This window comes from Chiloscyllium plagiosum, chromosome 16, assembly GCF_004010195.1.
Source record: "Chiloscyllium plagiosum isolate BGI_BamShark_2017 chromosome 16, ASM401019v2, whole genome shotgun sequence".
Taxonomy (NCBI): domain Eukaryota; kingdom Metazoa; phylum Chordata; class Chondrichthyes; order Orectolobiformes; family Hemiscylliidae; genus Chiloscyllium; species Chiloscyllium plagiosum.
Window position 1 is genome coordinate 1,420,507 of NC_057725.1, and position 21,256 is coordinate 1,441,762.

The following is a 21,256-nucleotide window of genomic DNA, read 5'->3' on the forward strand; positions in this document are numbered from 1 at the left end:
ATAGGTCCTTTGGTCCACCATGTCTGTGCCGACCATGATGCCATTCTAAAGTAACCCCATCTATCTGCACATGGCCCAATTCTTTCTCCTCCCTGCCTGTTCATGTCTCTGTTGAAATGCCTCTTAAATGTTGCCATTGTATCTACTTCTAGCACCTGCCCAGGCAAAGAATTCCAGGGACCTACCACACACTGCATAAAAAATGTGCCTCACACATCTCCTTTAAAACATTCCCCCTTTCACTTTAAACCTGTGCCAATTAGTATTTGACATTCCCACCCTCAAAAAAACAACTCTACTACTACCCAATGTATTCATACCTCACATAATTCTGTAAACCTCTATCAAATCACTCCTCAGCCTCCGAGACTTCAGTGAAAACAATCCAAGATTTTCCAACCTCTCCTTACAGCTAATACAGGAAACATCCTGGTAAATGTCTTTTGCAACTTCTCCAATGCCTCTGCATTCTTCCTATAATGTGGTAATCACAGCAACTTTTTTTTGCTGCACATGATACTCCAAATGTGTTCTAACTAAAGCCTTATACAGCTGCAACATGACTTGCCAATTTTAATACTCAATGCCTGACCAATAATGGCAGGTATACCTCATGCCTTATTTACCACCTTACCACTGGTGTTGCCACTTTCCGACAGCTATGTACTTGCACCTCAGAATCTCTCTGGATATCAATGCTCCGAACAGTCCTGTCATTTACTGTATACTTTCTTCACTATCCACAACACCTCCAATGTTTATGTCATAACCACTGTATTTTTATGTCCATTCCAGTTCAGTATTCTGATCAATAGTAACCCCAGAATGTTGATAGTGGCAGATTCAACAATGGTAATATCATTGAATTTCATGGAGTGATGGTTAGATTCTCTCGTCAGAGATGGCCATTGTCTGACACGAGTGGCACAAATATTGCTTTCCACTTGTCAGTCCAAACCTAAATATTGAACTGCATTTGGACACAAACTACTTCAGTATCTGAGGAATGGCAAATGAGCTGAACATTGTTCAATCAAAACAGAGCATTCCCACTTCTGACTTTATGATGGAGGGAAAGTATTTATGATTCTTAAAAATATTTCTACCAATGACTTTTTATGATAAATATTGAATAAATATTTTCACTGCTTATATCAAAAAGAACATGAGCTGAACTATGAATTTAAAACTTACAGTAGAAATAATGAAGCAAAGATACAATAAAACAATCTTGTACAAACTGATGAAGAGAGTATTTTTGTATAATACCTATGGTGCAGAGCGTCTCCAAAAGAAGCAGCTTTCACTCGCCATTGATCATTCTCAGCTAACAATTTATTCTGAAATATTCAAATATAGTTCCATGAAAGAAATGCAGTGTTAATAAATTCTAAAATATAGACAAAAGTGGTGGAATGTACTGAGATCAATTAAGGTTTGTACACATGCAACCAAAAACTTGACCTGACAACATTAAGTGCCTGAAAGACAATCTTAGTGGTTATTACAGTTTAATTTTGCTGTATAATTCTGAAGTTCTAAATGGGCCTGTTATTTGCGAACCAAAACAGCAGCAAAGATTGTCCACAGTTCCATAGAATTCCTTAGTTTTCTGACATATTTGCAGAAACTTAAGCAAACTTCCATTAAATAAAGGAGTAGTTTTGGTTTGAAAAGACCATTCTCACAAATACAGTTTACATATTTTAAATTAACTGTGTTAAACAGGTTGTGTCCTACAGATGTGAAGAACAAATTTTAGGACCAAAGTTCTGCTATAGTGATAAAATGTTAAATCAGAAACAGTATTGTTAAGAGTACACAATTTTTTTTAATTAGCAGGACAGCTTACTGAAATTTCATACTTCAATACAATGGGTAGGCAAAGAGCTGAAGCGAATCATATGACTGTAAATTTAAATCACGAGGAATAGTACCTTTGCAAATGAAACCAACCTTTTCATGGTGTGTTTCTTCAATTAGCTGCTTTGTATTTTCAAGCTCCCGGATAAGGGAATTCTGAAAGAGTGTTTTACAGGATAATTTAGAATATCTAGTTTAACATTACAACTGAAACAGGCATTGCAATTAAAATATATAATTAAAATTTTATATAATACCAAATATATGGCTTTAGTAGGATTACAGAACAGGATTTTGCTCCAGTTCTCTATCCCTAATTTCCCAAAGTGCTCCCGTCTTTCCAGCTGCACACTGTTCATCAGCCAAAAAGTTGGATATGACTAAGCACTAAACTTCAGCACAGCTGCAGTGTATTACTGGATGCAGTAAGGTGGTCCTTTGAATCCATTTTCTTCTCTTGGCCATTGAGAATGTCTTTAATGATTCATATCATCACTATCATGTGTGTTCTGAGGAAGGGTCACTCAACTCTAAATGTTAACTCTGATTTCCCTTCACAGATGCTGCCAGGCCTGCTGAACTTTTCCAGCAATTCCTACTTTTGTCACTATCATATGTGTTCTGTCCAAAAGCAAGTCCTTGACTCATAGAAGTCTTTCCAGGTCTCTCTTTTGTCAGAATTTTAATTGGATAATAATTTCCTTATATTTTTCAAATCGGCCAGTAGTCCCTCCTTCATCCTTTTCCTCAAAAACTTTTCTCCAAAATGTCTCTTTTAGACCACATCCTCTTAAAACGTGCCCAGACATAATCTGTCTGTTCCTAGTTACATTTAGCAAATGTCTTTGTTCATTCACCCTTCACAGTATTTCATCTGTTATTTTTTTTCTGCCCAATTGATCTTATCCATTCTCCTCCAAATCCACATTTGAAGGTCATTTAGCAAATTGGTCTCCTCTTTTGATAAGGTTGAAGCTTCATATCCAAGTAAAACACTCCAAATGAGGTTCGTCACAAGTTACTTCCAAAACTGTTTACTCAGCTTACTGTAAAACAACCATCGCTTCTGACCAAAAGCTTACCAGCTTTTCCTCTAGTTTCCCTTGCTTTTCTTCGTTGCACTTTCCATCTGCACATAAATATGCTTACTAAATATTTCAATCTTGGCACCTGTCCTGGTCCTCTTCCATGATCATTTTCAGATAGGCATCACTTTGGCTTTGCCAATACTATATAATAGAAATCCTAAAACATGTATATGCATATCAAGTCTACCTGGTGTCTGAACTGCAGCCTTCTGAATGGAGGCCAAACTTTAATGAAATCCTAGGTCACTTGAAGGATGCAATAATTTGGATTATTTTATAAATGACTACCTTTTCCTCTAATGCAGCCATCCTTTCCTTTAGGTGAAGCTGAAGTCTTTCATTGGATTCTGACAGGAGTTTATCTACTGTGTCCGATAAACGCTTATTGTGTTCTTCATTCATCTTTTCCCTCTGTCGAGCCTTTTAAATAGATAGATGGGCTGATTAAAAAAATTAGGCACAGAGCTCAAAAACCAATTATTCAAGTGACTGACACACACTACACAAATTAACAAACCTAGACTTAAATACTAAATTTCATATTAAAAGTACGTGCTCATGCACTGAGCACAAACACTTCACACTACCTGATGTATTAAACACAAATGGAATTGCACCATATCCAAAAATTTTCTAACAGACAGACATCTGGCACATATAGAAAAGAATCAAGTTTAGTGAAAAGCTATCGAAATAGTACAAATCTAGGATGTTTAGAAGTGACAGCCCAATGCAAAAGCTCCCAGCACAGCCATTTTCAAACAGATTCCAAAGTTTGTGAAACTTGTCAAGTTTGGTTAGAAGTTGAGATGAATCTGTTATTGAAGAAATATTTTATTTGCATAAAAAAGGTGGATAGTTCCAAGCATGGTGATCAGTGCTAAGGAAATATGAGAAGGGACAAAAGAATTGATGCCTTTTCTTGACTTTGGTGGTCGAATGATGAATATTGCCATTACAATTCTTTTCATTAGACAGAGACAGAGCAATTCTTTAAAAGAGGCAAGAATAATTGGGTGAAATGAGGTCAGTCCTGCCAACCGAAAGCCAAAAGTCAACTCCAAGCAAAGGCATCGTGCTACAGACAGATTCAAAAGGCTTAAGACCTCTCCTCAGTCATTATAGAGACTGGAAAACAGATATGGGTTGTTGTTGGTGGAAGTGGGAAGGGAGAGAGAAATAGTGGGAAAGAGCAAGGGAATGCCAGGTTAGAAATTTTCTCGATTTTACCCTGAACATAAGAAAGACGACATTAAATTTACATTTAAAAAACACAGGATAAGCTCATTTCAGATTTGGAGAAGGTTTGGAAACATGGGCAGCACAAGGACGACAACAATGAAATAAAGTCACATGGTCAATATCGTGACATAACCTCCTGTCTGCCACATCTTGGTTACGGGCTTAAATTAATTAGCATCATTTTCTCCAGGGTGAGAAATAACAAATTTTATACTATTTAAAAAGTTGAAAGTTTGTAGTCGATGTTGTGACATCTATTAAGAAGCAACAGAATCCATACACCATAGCACAAACTGCACAAGGTTCAGTATTTGGAGTTTCAGAAGATTTATAATTTTAGTTTCTATAAATCATAATATGGAAACCCTAATCAACATACTCGTTGTAATTCTTGATTCTTTTCTTCAAGCTGTGCCTCCAACTGTCGTAACCTTTCTTCAATATTTCCATGCCTTTCTTCAGCCTGATAAATAAATAAAAACTGTTAAATATCACAAAGATTGAGCTTTCAAAATAAAAATCTTCATGAAAATTGCAATTCTTCCAAGAAGCTCAGATCCACTTAGTGTTGCACTTCAGCCATTGGTCTCACAAAAGCCTGGTTGAAGCGGCATTTTATGAAAGCTAATGATAGATGCTGAATGGTGTTTTAAACTGCTGTGTGCACACTTGAAGCTTTAATGTTGAGCAAGCTCAGCCTCTGGGATCAAGGCTTCAATTGCCACTGTTTGCAAAGGCAATAAGTAGCAAGCATAGCAGAGTGACTGGAACATTGCATGTTCTACCTTCCTAAGCATGGAGGTCAGTTCCATCAGTTTAGCTTCCATAACAGTAGAGTCTTCAGAAGAAAGGGAAGGATCAGACTAAGAAAGGCAAAAAGGTACAGGAAACAGCAGAAAGGTTACTATTGTTTAAGACTATGATATAAAAAGGGAACACTGATAGAGAATAGAATGGATTTAAACATTTACAATTAGTTTATCCATAAATGCCTTGCCTTACTTGGCCCAAGTGCATATATATCAAGAGAAAGAAGGCAAGGAGATAACTTCATGATGATTACAAAAATATTCGCAAGCATTTGCAGACCAGTTCAGATGTCCTTTTAAGATTCTGTTTGGACAAACATTTTCACACATCAAAGCAATTCCAGAATTAGAAAGAATTTTGTTGAACACCATAGAGAAAAGTAAACAACCACCAATATGGTTGACTCAAAATATATTCAAAACTAATTAATATACAATGTAATACTGCAACAATTCAAATAACACACAAAAACCTTTAACAATACAGAAGGCAACCTTGGTCATTTTGTCTGTCACGTGTATAGATCTTCTGCACTCCACCAAGGCAGTCCAAATTTCAAGCATCAAATAGATGCAGGAAATATTCCATGTCTCCAAGAGCTAAAGTCTTCAGGTCTTATCTAAATGCTAGATGACTGCAACAGTTCAAAAACAGGGGGAGATGATATCCAAGTTGTATTATCGTTAATCTAGAGGCTCAGGTAATGTTCCAGGAACTGAGTTTTAATCATGGGTGGAATTTGAATTCAATAAAAGTCTGGAATTAAGAATCTAATGATCATGGAACCACTGCCACTTCTCAGGAAAATCTCATCTGGTTCACTGGTGTCCTTTATGGAAGGAAACTGTTAATCCTTATTTCGGCTGACTTAAATGGGACTCTAGACCCACAGTAATGTGAATAACACTCTACTGCCTTCTGGCCAATTATGGATGGGCAATGAATGCTGACGTAGCCAGCAATGCCCACGTCCTCTGAATGAATTTTAAAAATACCTCTGAGGGCAATTAAAGATTGTCAGTGACATTATCATGTACTTTGACTCTAGACTCCATGGGCCGAAAGGCCTCTTCTCTATTATATGACTATGATACCACATCCCACAAAATAAGTTTGAAAAACTGGCTGTTATTGCGAGCACCTGTTGTGCCAACACCAACACTTTCCTTGACTGAATAGAAGTTCAGACCTTAGAACTTGGAGGGCCAGGTGAAGAGAACAATAATATGGAAGTAGATTGTAACTGGCAATGCTCACAAGACTATAATCCAACTGCTATGTCAACTTAATTTTTGACAGTATGTCAAGTTACTGAGCTAAGTGACATCAATTGCTAACAAAACTGACTGTCCTAATCTCAATAAAAAAATGGAAGAACTGTGGATGCAGTAAATAAGAAGCAAAAACAGAAATTGCCAGGAAAGCTCAGCAGATCTGAAAGCACCTGTGGAGAGAAGTCAGAAGTCACACAACACCAGGTTATAGTCCAACAGGTTTACAGGTCCCTCTGTTATAATATGACGGTTATGCGCCTCTGCGAGCTCGCACTATGGAAAATTGCTGTTTAAGATTGCTAATAGAAATTCGCTACACCCGTTCAGGAGAAAGTTCACATTATCCAAACAATGTCTACAATTTCTCAATTGCATTATAGCCAATTCATACAAACGAAACATGCAGAACGATCAGTTTTTGAAATCGTAAGCCTTTGGAGAGCTGCTCCTTCACCAGGTGAAATGAAGAATAACAGGCAGAGAGATCATTAGACAGAGATCAAAATATCATTCAAATGGTATGAGTGGAGTGTCCACAGGCTGAATAATAAGTGTCTGCAGGTGATCAGGCCAACAAGAGGAGAGGCCACATTGGATTTGATTCCGGGTAATGAACCCAGCCAGATGTTGGATTTGGAGGTCGGTGAGCACTTTGGTGATAGTGATCACAATTCAGTTATGTTTACTTCAGCAATTGAAAGATATAGGTACGTACCACAGGGCAAGGGTTATTGCTGGGGGAAAGGCAATTATGATGCGAATACGCAAGATTTCGGATGCATAGGATGGGGAAGGAAACTGCAGGGGATGGGCACAATTGAAATGTAGAGCTTATCCAAGGAACAGCTACTGCGTGTCCTTGATAAGTATGTACCTGTCAGGCAGGGAGGAAGTGGTCAAGTGAGAGTGCCATGGTTTACCAAGGAAGTTGAATCTCTTGTCAAGAGGAAGAAGGCGATTTATGTTAGAATGAGATGTGAAGGCTCAGTTAAGGCACTTGAGAGTTACAAGTTAGCCAGGAAAGACCTAAAGAGAGCTAAGAAGAGCCAAGATGGGGCATAAAGTCGTTGGCAGGTAGGAGCAAGGAAAACCCTAAAGCTTTCTATAGGTATGTCAGGAATAAAAGAATGACTAAAGGAATATTAGGGCCAATCAGTAGCGGGAAGTTGTGCATAGAGTCCAAAGAGATAGGAGAGTCGCTAAACGAATATTTTTCGTCAGCATTCACACTGGAAAAAGACATTGTTGTTGATGAGAATACTGAGACACAAGCTACTAGAATAGACTGGATTGAAGTTCACAAGGTGATATTAGCAATTCTGGAAAGTGTGAAAATAGATAAGTCCCCAGGGCTAGGATTCTCTGGGAAGCCGGGAGGAGATTGCAGAGCTTTTGGCTTTGATCTTTATGTCGTCATTGTCTACAGGAATAGTGCCAGAAGACTAGAGGATAGCAAATGTTGTCCCCTTATTCAAGAAGAGGAATAGAGATAACCCTGGAAATTATGGACCAATGAGCCTTACTTCGGTTGTGGGTAAAGTGTTGGAAATGGTTATAAGAGATAGGATTTATAATCAGCTAGAAAGGAACAATTTGATTAGGGATAGTCAACATGATTTCGTGAAGGGTAGGTCATGCCTCACAAACCCTATTGAGTTCTTCAAGAAGGTGACTAAACAGATGGATGAAGGTAAAGCGGTTGATGTGATGTATATGATTTAGAACATAGAACAATACAGCGCAGAACAGGCCCTTCGGCCCTCGATGTTGCGCTGACATGTGAACTATTCTCAGCTCGACCCCTACACTATCCCATCATCATCCATGTGCTTATCTGAGGATTGTTTAAATCTCCCTAATGTGCCTGAGATAACTACATTGGCAGGTAGGACATTCCACGCCCTGACTCCTCTCTGCGTAAAGAACCTGCCTCTGACATCTGTCTTAAATCTATCACCCCTCAATTTGTAGTTACGCCCCCTCGTACACGCTGACGTCATCACCCGAGGAAAAAGACTTTCACTGTCCCCTATCTAATCCTCTGGTCATCTTGTATGTCTCTATCAAATCCCCTCTTAGCCTTTTTCTTTCCAATGAGAACAGACCCAAGTCTCTCAGCCTTTCCTCATAAGACCTTCTCTCCAGACTAGGCAACATCCTGGTAAATCTCCTCTGCCCCTTTTCCAATGCTTCCACATCCTTCCCGAAATATGGGGATCAGGACTGTACACAATATTCCAAGTGTGGCCGCACCAGCGTTTTGTATAGTTGCATCATGATATTGCGGCTCCGGAACTCAATCCGTCTATGAATGAAACCTAGCACACCATAAGCCTTCTTAACAGCACTATCCACCTGGGTTGCAACTTTCAGGGATCTATGTACATAGACTCCAAGATCCTTCTGCACATCCACACTAGCAAGAATCTTTCCATTGACGCAGTACTCTGCCTTCCTGTTACTTTTCGCAAAGTGCACCATCTCACATTTAGCTGCATTGAACTCCATTTGCCACCTCTCAGCCCAATTCTGCAGTTTATCCAAGTCCCTCTGCAACCTGTAACATTCTTCCAAACTGTCCACTACTCCACCGACTTTAGTGTTGTCTGCAAGTTTACTAATCCATCCACCTATGCCTGCGTCTAAGTCATTTATAAAAATGACAAACAGCAATGGTCCCAAAACAGATCCTTGTGGCACTCCATTAGTAACTGGACTCCAGGCTGAATATTTTCCATCAACCACTACTTGCCGCCAAACTGCTAAATCACTCTCAATTCCATGCCTCTACATTTTCTCCAACAGCCTACCATGTGGAACCTTATCAAAGGCTTTACTGAAGTCTATGTAAACCATGTCAACTACCCTACCCTCATCTACATGCTTGGTCACCTTCTCAAAAAACTCAACGAGGTTTGTGAGACATGACCTGCCCTTGATGAAACCATGTTGACTATGTGAAATCAAATTGTTGCTTGCTGGATGCTTATAAATCTTATCTCTTATAATCCTTTCCAGAATCTTTCCTACAACAGAAGTAAGGCTCACTGGTCTATAATTACCTGGGTCATCTCTACTGCCCTTTCAGTAAGGCGTTTGATAAGGTTCGCCAAGGTAGGCTATTGCAGAAAATACAAAGGCATGGTATTGAGGAAGATTTGGCAGTTTGGTCAGAAATTGGCTGATAGTTGATGGGAAATGTTCATCCTGGAGTTCGTACTAGTGGTTTACCACAAGGATCTGTTTGGTGGTCACTGCTGTTTATCATTTTTAGACATGACCTAGATGAGGGCATAGAAGGATGGGTTAGTAAATTTGCAGATAACACTACGGTCGGTGGAGTTGCAGATAGTGAGGAAGGCTGTTGCAGGTTACAGAGGGACATAGATAAGCTGCAGAGCTGGGCTGAGGGGTGGCAAATGGAGTTTAATGTACAAAAATGTGAGGTGATTCATTTTGGAAGGAGTAACAGGAATACAGAGTACTGGGTTAATGGTAAGATTCTTAGTAGTGTGGATGAATAGAGATCTCTGTGTCCATGTACATAGATCCCTGAAAGTTGCTACCCAGGTTGATAGGGTTATTAAGAAGGCGTACAGTGTGCTAGGTGTTAGGTTTTATTGTTAGAGGGACTGAGCTTCAGAGCCATGAGGTCATGTTGCAGCTGTACAAAGCCCTGGTGCAGCCACACTTGGAACACTGTGTACAGTTCTGGTTTATAGGAAGGATGTGGAAGCTTTGGAAAGGATGCAGAGGAGATTTACCAGGATGTTGCCTGGTATGGAGGGAAGGTCTTATAAGGAAAGGTTGAGGGACTTGAGACTGTTTTCTTAGAGGGAAGAAAGTTGAGAGGTGATTTTATAGAGACATTTAAAATGATCAGAGGATTAGAGACAGTAGACAGTGAGAGCCTTTTTTCCATAGTTGGTGGTGACAAGCTGATGGTGTCAAAGCAGGACAGTAAGGAAGATTTTATAAATTCAACACAGTGGGTAGTGTGACATGAACCAAGATCACAGTTGAGACGGTCTTCATGGATATCTAACTTGGCTATCAGTTTCCGCTTGACAAATTCTGTGTTGTGTATCTTAAAATGTCACCTTGGAGGGCGCTTACTCGAAGATCAGAGGCTCAGAGGCTGAATGTCCTTGACCACTGAAATGTTCACCAACTGGGAGGGAACATTCCTTTCTGACTATTGTTGCATGGTATGTATTCATCTATTGCCATAGTGTCTGCATGATCTTGCCAATATGCCATGCCTCTGGGCGTGCTTACCTGCAGCATATGAGGTGGACAACATTGGCCTAATCACATGAGTACGTACTGTGTACATGGTGGGTGGTGTAGTGTGATGGTAGTATCCATACCGATGATTGACATGTTTTGCAGAGGTTGCGTAGCAGGATTGTGTGGTGTTGCGCTAAATATCCTGAAGGCTGGGAAGTTTGCTGCGAACAATGATCTGGTTAAAGTTTGCCAGTCGTTTGGGGGCGAGAGTTGGGGACACAGGCTTGATCTGGCAAGATCTTTGTCGTCATCGATGACATGTTGAAGGCTGTGAAGAACATGGGTCGTTTCTCCATCACCAATTCACACATGCCATAGCAAAAAACCTCAACATCCTCCTCAGGAGACAGACACAGAACACGCTGATACATCACCCTTTGTCGTCCAGTAAATCCCTAGAGCGGAGAAACCACATGATGTTCTGTGCAGGATTTGTAAAATCTTCCTCACATCACCTTGATAACTTGTTATGATCGCTCTACATTAATTAGTATGGATTACTTGTTACTATGGTTCCACCCTCGGCATGGGACTTTTATACCTCTCATGTTATAGCAGCCCTCACCTGCAGAGACAGATTATTCAGCCTGCAGACACTCCACTCACACCAGTTGTATCATCTTTTGACCTGTCTATAAATTCTGTGCCTGTGTGCTTTTTTTCTCTTCACCTTGTGAAGGAGCAGTGCTCCGAAAGCATGCGATTTCAAATAAACCTGTTGAACTATAACCTGGTGTCCTGTGACTTCTGACCTCATCCACCCTCGTCCAAAACAGACACCTCCACCTCCACATCATGGCTAGAGAGAAACCAGTTAACATTTCAGACCGTGTGGCCCACCCACAGTTCCAAGGAAGGGTCACTCAACCTGAAACATGAACTCTGCTGTCTCTTCACAATTGCTGCCAGACCTGCTGAGCTTTTCCAGCAATTTCGGTCTTTGTTCTGATCTCAATGCCTATTCTCTTGGAGTAATCATCTTCCACAGAGATTTCCAAAATAAATATTAGACCTCATGGAAATTCCAATGAGAGATGCCAATCCAGCCCCAGATGCCCAAAAGTAACCATTTGCAATTTCATACAAAGCAACAGTCCTTCAATTTGGGTCTCCTTACATCAATTTTGTATGTCAGCACTAAAATCTGCATTTATTCTGCTCCTGTGGCCTTTGTTTCCTTTCTGGAGAAGAAACTGCCTCTGAACATTTCTCTCCTTGCTGTAAACATTATTTGGCTAATTGAACCGTCAATAAAACTAATTACTGCCCTAATCAGTCAGCCTCCCTCCCTCACTGTAAATGAATTATCCTGTCATAAGCAGCTTTTACATTGAGATGAGTGGCTATTTGACTTTCATTATCTCAAATTGAAGATTAAGCACTTCCATCCCTTTCTAAATTACCTACTTGGTCTGAACTCTAAACTCTCCTCCACGAAATAAAAATATCACTTTTTTTTTAATACAAGACAGTAATAGTCTTGCATAGCTCAATAGTTAGAAACTTAAATATGTCAATTTATTGACAGATTTTTGTTATGATATCTGGCTTTCATAGGAATTAGCTGACTGGACTTTTGTGTTTTAAGCTTTCCTATATATAGTAGTTTGGTAGCATATTAAACTAGGTAAGGTTCTTACTTTTCAAATATATACCATGATTGCTTTATTTTGAACAACAAATGCTGACCTCGCATGAATAAATCAAAATATTATATTTGACAGAAACAGAGAATAAAATTCACTTTGCTGTCCAGGCAACTGAAATTTGAAACAGAGTTTCAGGTGAACAATTTTAAGACAGACATTACCAGTTCAGGATTGATGGCTGAGAAAGGTAATGGGAAAACCTACAATCGGATCCAGACATACCACTCCCTAAATCAATCTGTTTTCCTTCTGTTATGTTGTTCTACATCTTGAAAGGTCAGTACCCTAAAATCACATCGGCTCAAATATAATGTCAAACTTTAAATCAGTTCAAATATTACATAAGTGAACGTTATTTATGTAAGGTTTTTCCCATCTTCATTTTGGGAAGGACAGGTAGTGATGCTTATGCTGGATAGCACAGGCCCACCACTCTCTGGCTGAAGAAATGTCTCCGCATTTCTGTTCTGAATTTACCCCCTCTAATTCTAAGGCTGTGTCCACGGGTCCTAGTCTCCTCGCCTAACGGAAACAATTTCCTAGCGTCCACCCTCTCCAAGCCATGTATTATCTTGCAAGTTTCTATTAGATCTCCCCTTAATCTTCTAAACTCCAATGAATACAATCCCAGGATCCTCAGCCGTTCCTCATGTGTTAGACTTACCATTCCAGGGATCATCCATGTGAATCTCCGCTGGACATGCTCCAGTGCCAGTATGTCCTTACTGAGGTGTGGGGACCAAAACTGGACACAGTACTCCAATGGGGCCTAACCAGAGTTTTATTAAGTCTCAGTAGCACAACAGTGCTTTTATATTCCAACCCTCTTGAGATAATTGACAACATTGCATTCGCTTTCTTAATCACGGACTCAACCTGCATGTTTACCTTTAGAGAATCCTCAACTAGCACTCCCAGATCCCTTTGTACTTTGGCTTTTCGAATTTTCTCACGTTTAGAAAGTAGTCCATGCTTGTATTCTTTTTTCCAAAGTGCAAGACCTCGCATTTGCTCACACATTGCTCACGCATTTGCTGACATTTATTAAATGTGTGTACTGTCAGCAGAATGAGAGCACCAATAATCAAGTTCAACACAACACTGTGGATAGAAGATTTTACAGATCTAACAACAATGGGAATATCTTTTGATATTGTAGCAGTAAGCAGCTAAAATCTTTTACCTACCATATCCAAGTCTCAGTTCCCACTAACAGTGTTTTGAAAGGTGGAGGCAGGCACCTTAGAAAAAGGCTAGGTTGGTTGTGACTTGAGAAATGTTATTGGTTCCATCACAGTCAGTTTTTTTTAAATAAAAACAAATTTGAAAGAATCTTGACAGTCAACAGATTCTGAAACTCCATTACTCAGCAGTAAGTTACACCAAAACTTTTTTTTTTTAAAATGGTCAACTTGTTTGTTGAATGGTTCTTATAACTGGACATTTACAGTGGGAGAAACTAGAGTTCTTATTTGAGTCACTTCAATTCTCTGACCTAAACCTACAGCATAAAGACCACTGGGGATTTAATGTCCTACCTTTGTAAGAGCTGCCACTCTCTGTGCCAACTCTGCTTCTACTTCTGGTAGTGTTTCTGCCTTTCGGAGAGTTTGTTGCAGCTTTTGTTCAGCAAGTTCCAACCGTTCTTGCAACTGACGGTTCTTCTCTTCACTCTGCATTTTTAATTTTGAAGCATAACATTTAGTCATCTCAACTTCAGAATCTATTCTTAATTCTTACAACATTATACAGGTCACTTCCATTTCAATTAGACTGAATCAAAAGAGTCCTAGTGCTGGACTACAAGAGTGGGGTGTGCAGTGGACCAGTTAATGGCACTTTGACTTGTGTCAGCCACGCTTAGTGGGAGCACTCTCATCTGACTCAAAGTTAAAGCTGCAAGCTCTGTGCTACCATTTAGCACATAATACAGGCTGGAATGCCAGAAGTACTGAAAGATGCCAAATAACTATCTTTTTAAACAAGATATTAAGCCAAAGACCTGTTACATAGCCAGTGGATTAAATTTTCATGTCCCTATTTAAAGAACAGGGACCGTTTCCTCTGTCATAGAGATGTACAGCACAGAAACAGACCCTTCGGTCCAACCCGTCCATGCCGACCAGATATCCCAACCCAATCTAGTCCCACCTGCCAGTACCCAGCCCATATCCCTCCAAACCCTTCCAATTCATATACCCATCCAAATGCCTCTTAAATGTCTGTCCTGGCCAAATCATTTCTTCATAATACACCAGGTTGCTTTTTCCGACCCCAACATCCCCTTTTCCAGATGTAGAATATTTGTCATATTTGCCCAAATCATCTTTGCATTAGTTGAATCCACTAACTCTTTACCATCCATAGATGGGAACCAGAACAGTAGGTGAGCAGTAGCGAAATGACCACGTAACTATTATATTGTAGCTACCACAAAGATTTGGTTGTGAGAGGACAAGATTGGTGACTTAACATTCCAGGATTTAGCGGTTTCAGACAAAAGAGAAGGATGTAAAAGAGGTGGAGGAATTGTGTCACAGATTAGGGAGAATATCTCAGCTGTACTGAGGGAAGTTACCTTGAAAAGCTCATCCGACGCCTTGTGGATAGAGTTCAAGAATAGAAGGAGTGCAACACTTTGATGGATGGTACTACAGGTTTCCCAACAGCTAGTGGGAAATACAGGAACAGAGATTTGGACAAATTATGGAAAAAAAAATTTAAAAACCAGGGCTGTTGTGGCAGGACATTTTAAACTTCCATATATTAACTGGAACATGCTTACCATCAGGGGCTTGGATGGATTAGGGGGAGGGTTGGAATTTGTTAGGTGCATCCACGAGGGTTTCTTGAAGCAGTATGTAAATAGGCCAACCAGAGAAGGGCCCATACGAGAGCTAATGCTGGGGAATGAGCCTGGCCAGGTAACTGAGTTTTCTGTGATACAGCACTACAGGAAGTGACCATAATTCTGTAGGTTACTTATGGTAAGAGCAATGATTAGATTAGATTAGATTAGATTAGATTACAGTGCCCATACGAGAGCTAATGCTGGGGAATGAGCCTGGCCAGGTAACTGAGTTTTCTGTGATACAGCACTACAGGAAGTGACCATAATTCTGTAAGTTACTTATGGTAAGAACGGTCCTTGGTTGAAATTATTAAACTGTTGGAAGACTATCTATGACTATTAGGCTGGAACTGTGGAATGTAGACCAGGAACAACTATTTGAGGGTAAATCTGCATCTGTCATGTGGAAATCTTTCATAGGCCAGATGATTCGAGTTCACGACCAGCATGTTCCCGTGAAACTGAAGGACAAGGATGGCAGGATTCAGGAACCTTGGATGACAAGAGAAATTGTGAGCTTAGTCTGAAAGGAAGGAAAGAAGACTACGTAAGATTTAGAAAACTGAAGGCAGAGCCCTTGAGGAATATAAACAAAACAGGAAAGGGGCCATGAAATGCCTTTGGCAAACAGGATTAAAGGAAAATCACAAAGCCTTATTTTGAAGTATATATAAAGAACAAGAGAGTAGCTAGGGAACGGCGAGGTAAATTTAATGCATGGAGCCAGAGAACGTGGGGAAGGTACCTACGAATAGTTTGCATCAGTATTCACAAAAGACGATGACCATGGAGGATGGTGAGTGTAGAGGGAATTGTTGATATTTTGCTGTCAATATAAAAAAGGAGAAAAAAAACTGCAGGCGTTGGAATCCAAGGTAGACAAGCAGGAGGCTGCAAGAACACAAGCCAGGCAGCATCAGCAGGTGGCAAAGCCCCGAAGAGTTACACCAAAAACGTCGACTTTTCCACCTCCTGATGCGGCCTGGCTTACTGTGCTCATCCAGCCTCCTGCTTGTCTACCTGATATAAACAAATGAGGCAGTGTTGGTTATTTTGAAAAGCATTAAGGTTGACAAGTTCCCAGAATCTGATGGGATCTATCCTAGAATACTGAAGGACGCTGTTTTCCTGACTGGAGAACTGTGATCAGTGGTGTCCTGCAGAGATCAGTGCTGGCACACCTATTGTCGGTAATATATATAAACGAATCGAAGGAGATATAGGTGGCCTGATTGCTAAATTTGTGGATGACACAAAGATTTGGGGAGTGCAAAGATCACCAGAGGATTCAACAGGATATAGATAGGCTGGAGATTTGGGCAGAGAAATGACAGATGCAATTTAGTATGGAAAAATGTGAGGCAATGCATCTTTGAAGGTCTGTTGCAGGAGGGAAGTGTACAGTAAATGGCAAAACCCTGAGAAGCACTGATACAGAGGAATTCAGGTGTATAGGTCCACAGTTCCGTTGAAAGTGGCAACACAAGTGGATCAGGTGGTCAAGGCGGAATATGGCATGCTTGCTTTCAGCAGAGTTTTAAAAATGGAAAGTCACACTGCAGCTATCTAGCACTTGCATGAGGCCACATTCGGAATACTGTGTATAGCCCTGGTTGCCACACTACCAAAAAAGTAGGGGAGGCTTTGGTGAGGGTACAGAAAAAATTTACTAGGTTATGTCTGGTTTGGAGGGCATCAGCTACGAGGAGCAATTGAACAAACCTGGTTTGTTTTCACTTGAATGGCACAGACTGAGGGGAGAGCTTTACAAAATTATGATACACATGAATAGAATGGACAGTTGGAGTCATTTTCCCAGGGCGGAACTATCAATTAATAGGCAACATAGGTTAAAAGTAAAACGGGGGAGAGAAACGTTTAAAGGAGTTGAGAGAGGCAAGTTGCCTTTTTTTGGTAACACAGGTGGTAAGTGCCTGAAATGAGCTACCAAAGATGTGGTAGAAGCAGATAGAATAGAAACGTCGAAGAGACATGTTGACAGATACATGAATAGGCAGGGAATTCTGGGATACAGACCATGTTAAGGCAAACGATTTTGAACTTACAAAAGCATCCTGAGTCGGCACTGGTTTGGAGGACCGAAGGGCCTAGACCTCTACTTTGTTTCTTCAAAGCAGAAAGCAAGTACTTTTTGCTGTATCTTAAGACGCAAGTTAACAAATCACAGGCTCAGAACAAATCATACAGTGACCAAAAATGTTCAGAGGTGCTGCAAGGGTTAAACTATGTATGGAAACTAACTTTATGGCTATTTCCGCTTGTCTAGCAGTAAAACTGCAAAAGTGCCAGAGATCAAACAGAGCTGCAATTCACCATTCTGGGCACACCTACAATTTCCAAACATAGAAAATGCTGAACAGCTTCTGTAAAGAGAAAAAATAATTACTGGCATTTTGGATGCATATCCTATTAGAATCCCATAAAGGATACATATCCAAAACAATGACCTTTTTGTTATCTTTGTTGACATTAACTGATTGGTTGTGAATGTCAATCATTTTTGTTTCATTTCCAGATTTTTCTTTTTATCTTGATCTACGTCCAAAAGAAAGGTCAGTTAGACAAGCTGTACTTCAATTTTGCTGCTACAATATTAAGTTTGAGTAAAATTTGATTAAACAATTTTGAATTATTGCTAAATCAACTGACTAGCAGATTTCATGACAAAGGTAAAATAAATTCATGTAAGTGCAGAAGCACAAGTCAGGGAAATGCATTTGAACTAAAATACTCAAACATCAAAACACAGCACCAAAGAAAGCATTTAGATAAAGTAAACTTTGAAGAGCCTTGAATCTGCATGTGACACAAATTTATATTCTATTCCTTTCACTGTTGGTAGGCATTCTGACAACATTTGAAAGAAATGCCGAAATTCATTAACTGGATCCTCTTGGAATTGGGAGCCAAAGTACAAGCCAAAAGACCGAGTTGCTTTCTGTTATAAATGAAAACTGGCAGCATTCACTTCTTGACATTCAGTGGGCAAGAGCCACTGGAGCATAATGTTTGTTCTGGAATTCAAGTTGCTGTATTTGTACAGTTAAACTTGTACAGAGAGAAATAATTATTTGCTTACCAACTTCAACCTCAACTTAAATTCTGCATGTAAAGCCTTTTTTGAAAAAAAATTAGTATATCCAACATTAGTACTGTTCCATGTAAATTTCTCTTCTCTTAAATGTGCTATTGCAAATAAACAATAGATATATACATGACAGTATATTCAGACATCATTTCATTTTCAACTTATACAAATACCTGTATGTATAAAGCATCTTTATTGGCGAGTTCATTTTCAAGTTTATCATTGAGATCATGTACAGACGTGGATTCACGTTGTGCACTGAGGTAGCGTTTTTCAAGAGTTGTTATTCTTTCCTCCATATCATCTTTCTGGGCCATGGCCTATTAAAATTAGAACACATGGGACAGTCACTGCTCTCCACAACACAAGATACAACCCCAGCTACTCCAAGCAAAAAATAAAACTCTGCACCTGAAGTGAATTCATTGTGACTTATTTACATTCCCATAAACAGTGAAAAAAATTTGAAACATTTCACGATAAGTACTGATCCCTACAGCTGCTGTGCAAGTGTCAATATGCAGTTTCTCAGCTTATACAAAATCACTGCTTGGTCCTTTCATCTTTTCGTCCCGCTAGCAAATATAGGCCATGTATATTTTATTACCATAACTTCAAAATAAGCTGTGGGAGTATGCAGTGCATGGTCAAGATTACATAAATAATCTTTTAATTTACCACACACTATAACATGATGCCTATCTAGGAGTGTGGTAAAAACAACAACTAACAATCCTTCCAGGATCGGATGTCAAAATTAACACAATGTTTCAGCAAGGTTGTCGGGTTACTGGTTAGTTAGGTAGTTGCAAAGAACATAATTTATAATTATCAACTACTTACAATAATATTGTTTTGCAAATTTAGTAGTACTGTGCTTTAACTCTTCAATTTTGCAAATATTATGAGAAATTATCTAAGTCCATTCTGCTTGAGCTGCAAAGTTCACTGCTCTTCAAATAACTTTACCTTAGTATTCTTACCTCACGCAAGTCCCTCTGAAGTTTAGTGTTCATTTCCTCAGACTTAATTAAGTCTTTGCGAGCTGTATCCAGATCCTCTTCAAGTTCTGACACCCTACTAGAGAGAGCAGCCAATCGATCCTTTAACTGCCCTTGCTCCTTGTTTTGTTTATCTATTGTCTCCTGAAGCTCTATTACTTTAATTGAATCTTCTTCATGGTTTATGGAACAATTAGAAAATCTCTGTTTAAAACAAAAGTAACCATTTAAAGGAGAAAGCTGATCAGACTTTCCCAATAATAATGAAAACAGTAAACAATTCTACAAACTGGAAACACATGAAGTAATAGATAATTGTTAATTAGATTGTGAAACATATATGCCTTCTTGGTTGAGTAGAGGATACTGAATGAGATGGTTTGGCTCTTCTCTCAAGTTTTCTTACAAGTATGATTTTTTAAATTAAATGGCTGCTGGAGTATCAGGATCCAAATGAAAAAATGTGTCGCCATATATTCCTTTGTCCGGGGAGAAAATTACTCAAGCTGGTAATGTGGTCTTCACATTAGAGCACTGTTTGACTACAAAAATTAAGTTCTGTTTGGAAGCATAATTCTTTAAAGGACAGACCATGTACCAGCCTAGCTGAGTATACTTATCCCTATTTTACCCCATGCCTTCTTAGTAATCGGGCATAAGCCCTTCTTCAGGAATTCCTGAAGAAGGGCTTATGCCCGAAACGTCGATTCTCCTGCTCCTTTGATGCTGCCTGACCTGCTGCACTTTTCCAGCAACACATTTTTCAGCTCTGATCTCCAGCATCTGCAGTCCTCACTTTCTCCTCCTTCTTCGTAATCTCCTCATATCTTAAATTTGTTTGTCTGGTAGTTAAGTAAACACATTTTTGTACCATTTATATATGCATCATTATTCCACAACAGCAGGCAAAGTGCACTACAGGCTTTGGCTTTGAATTTTCCTGGTAGATTATTTCATTAACCCCCAGTAGGGCAAGAGATCATTCCTTTGTACCAATTAAATCAATCTCATGTATCAATTATTTCATGGTAGGGTTAAATGGAGGTAGTAAATACAAAATGTAGCATAAAGGTTGATACTTGAAAAAGTATACCATGCCATTCGTGCTTGGTGTATTTTCACTGTCACGCTTTTCATCTTCTAGTGGATCTGTTGCACCTTTCTTCTGAGTAAGTGTGTGCTGCTCTTTAAATAATGAGATCTGAAAGAAATTGTGAAATAAAACTGAAAATGAAAAAGAAGCAACTTTTCAAAATTCACTAGTTTCAAAATAAAGATAACCAGTTATGAATATATTATAGTTGGCAAGGTAGCAGTTGAGAAGCTTGCAATTGGACATCTTGGCAATGTTACAGAATGTTTTATTCTTGATGTTCTGCTCAATATTTGACAACATTTCCAAGTACTGATTTTGAAAACAGAAATTAGTAGTTGCAATGATCATCCCAATACAGAGGAGAAAGCATGGAAATGAATATTTAATACATTGGGTACAAAAACTGAAAGTTCATAACTATGCAGAAACAATTTCTGTACCCTTCCTTATTGTTTTTATTCATTCTCAACATAAGAACATGATTAATGAGATTAATGTTTATTGCTTATTCTCATTGAGATGGTGGTGCTTAACGGCTCCAACCTGTGATGTAAGGTACACAGTACAATGTGAGGGAGTTCTTGGGTATTACTCAGGAATGATGAAATAGTGGCGGTCTACTTCCAAGAAAGATTGGTGCGCAGCTGAGGGAGAACTTACAGATGGGGCTCTCATGCAGCTGTTATTCTCTTCCTTTCAGATGCTTATGTCAACACCTTTTTTCAAATTTATAAAATTAACTTTTCTAGATTTAACTTGCAAACATAAATGAACTGTTTGCCAACGTATTATGCATATTGGGCCATGTTAATTCTGCGATATTTCAGGAAAGTATCAACACAAATACCTACCTCTTTCTCTCTAACTACTATTTCTTCTTCTAAAGCACTAACTCTTTCTAGTGCTACTCGTAACCGCTCTCGTACCTAGAAAACAGAACAAAATACACACGATGAGTTAATATTCAATGTGTACAACAAATG

General features: G+C 39.3%; 1 protein-coding gene across 11 annotated transcripts in view; it reads right to left on the reverse strand.

The window, feature by feature from the left end:
• LOC122557607 (liprin-alpha-1-like) overlaps positions 1 to 21,256 on the reverse strand; it is a 237,289-nt gene that overhangs the window by 93,612 nt on the left and 122,421 nt on the right. For all 11 annotated transcript variants that reach the window (XM_043705331.1, XM_043705336.1, XM_043705327.1 and 8 more), the window contains exons 4-12: positions 21,125 to 21,199; positions 20,271 to 20,378; positions 19,160 to 19,381; positions 18,350 to 18,496; positions 13,755 to 13,889; positions 4,573 to 4,656; positions 3,240 to 3,371; positions 1,957 to 2,019; positions 1,270 to 1,340 (exon numbers count right to left, since the gene is read on the reverse strand). In XM_043705331.1, coding sequence (XP_043561266.1) covers positions 1,270 to 1,340; positions 1,957 to 2,019; positions 3,240 to 3,371; positions 4,573 to 4,656; positions 13,755 to 13,889; positions 18,350 to 18,496; positions 19,160 to 19,381; positions 20,271 to 20,378; positions 21,125 to 21,199 — 1,037 coding nt within the window. The remainder of the gene's footprint in view (positions 1 to 1,269; positions 1,341 to 1,956; positions 2,020 to 3,239; positions 3,372 to 4,572; positions 4,657 to 13,754; positions 13,890 to 18,349; positions 18,497 to 19,159; positions 19,382 to 20,270; positions 20,379 to 21,124; positions 21,200 to 21,256) is intronic.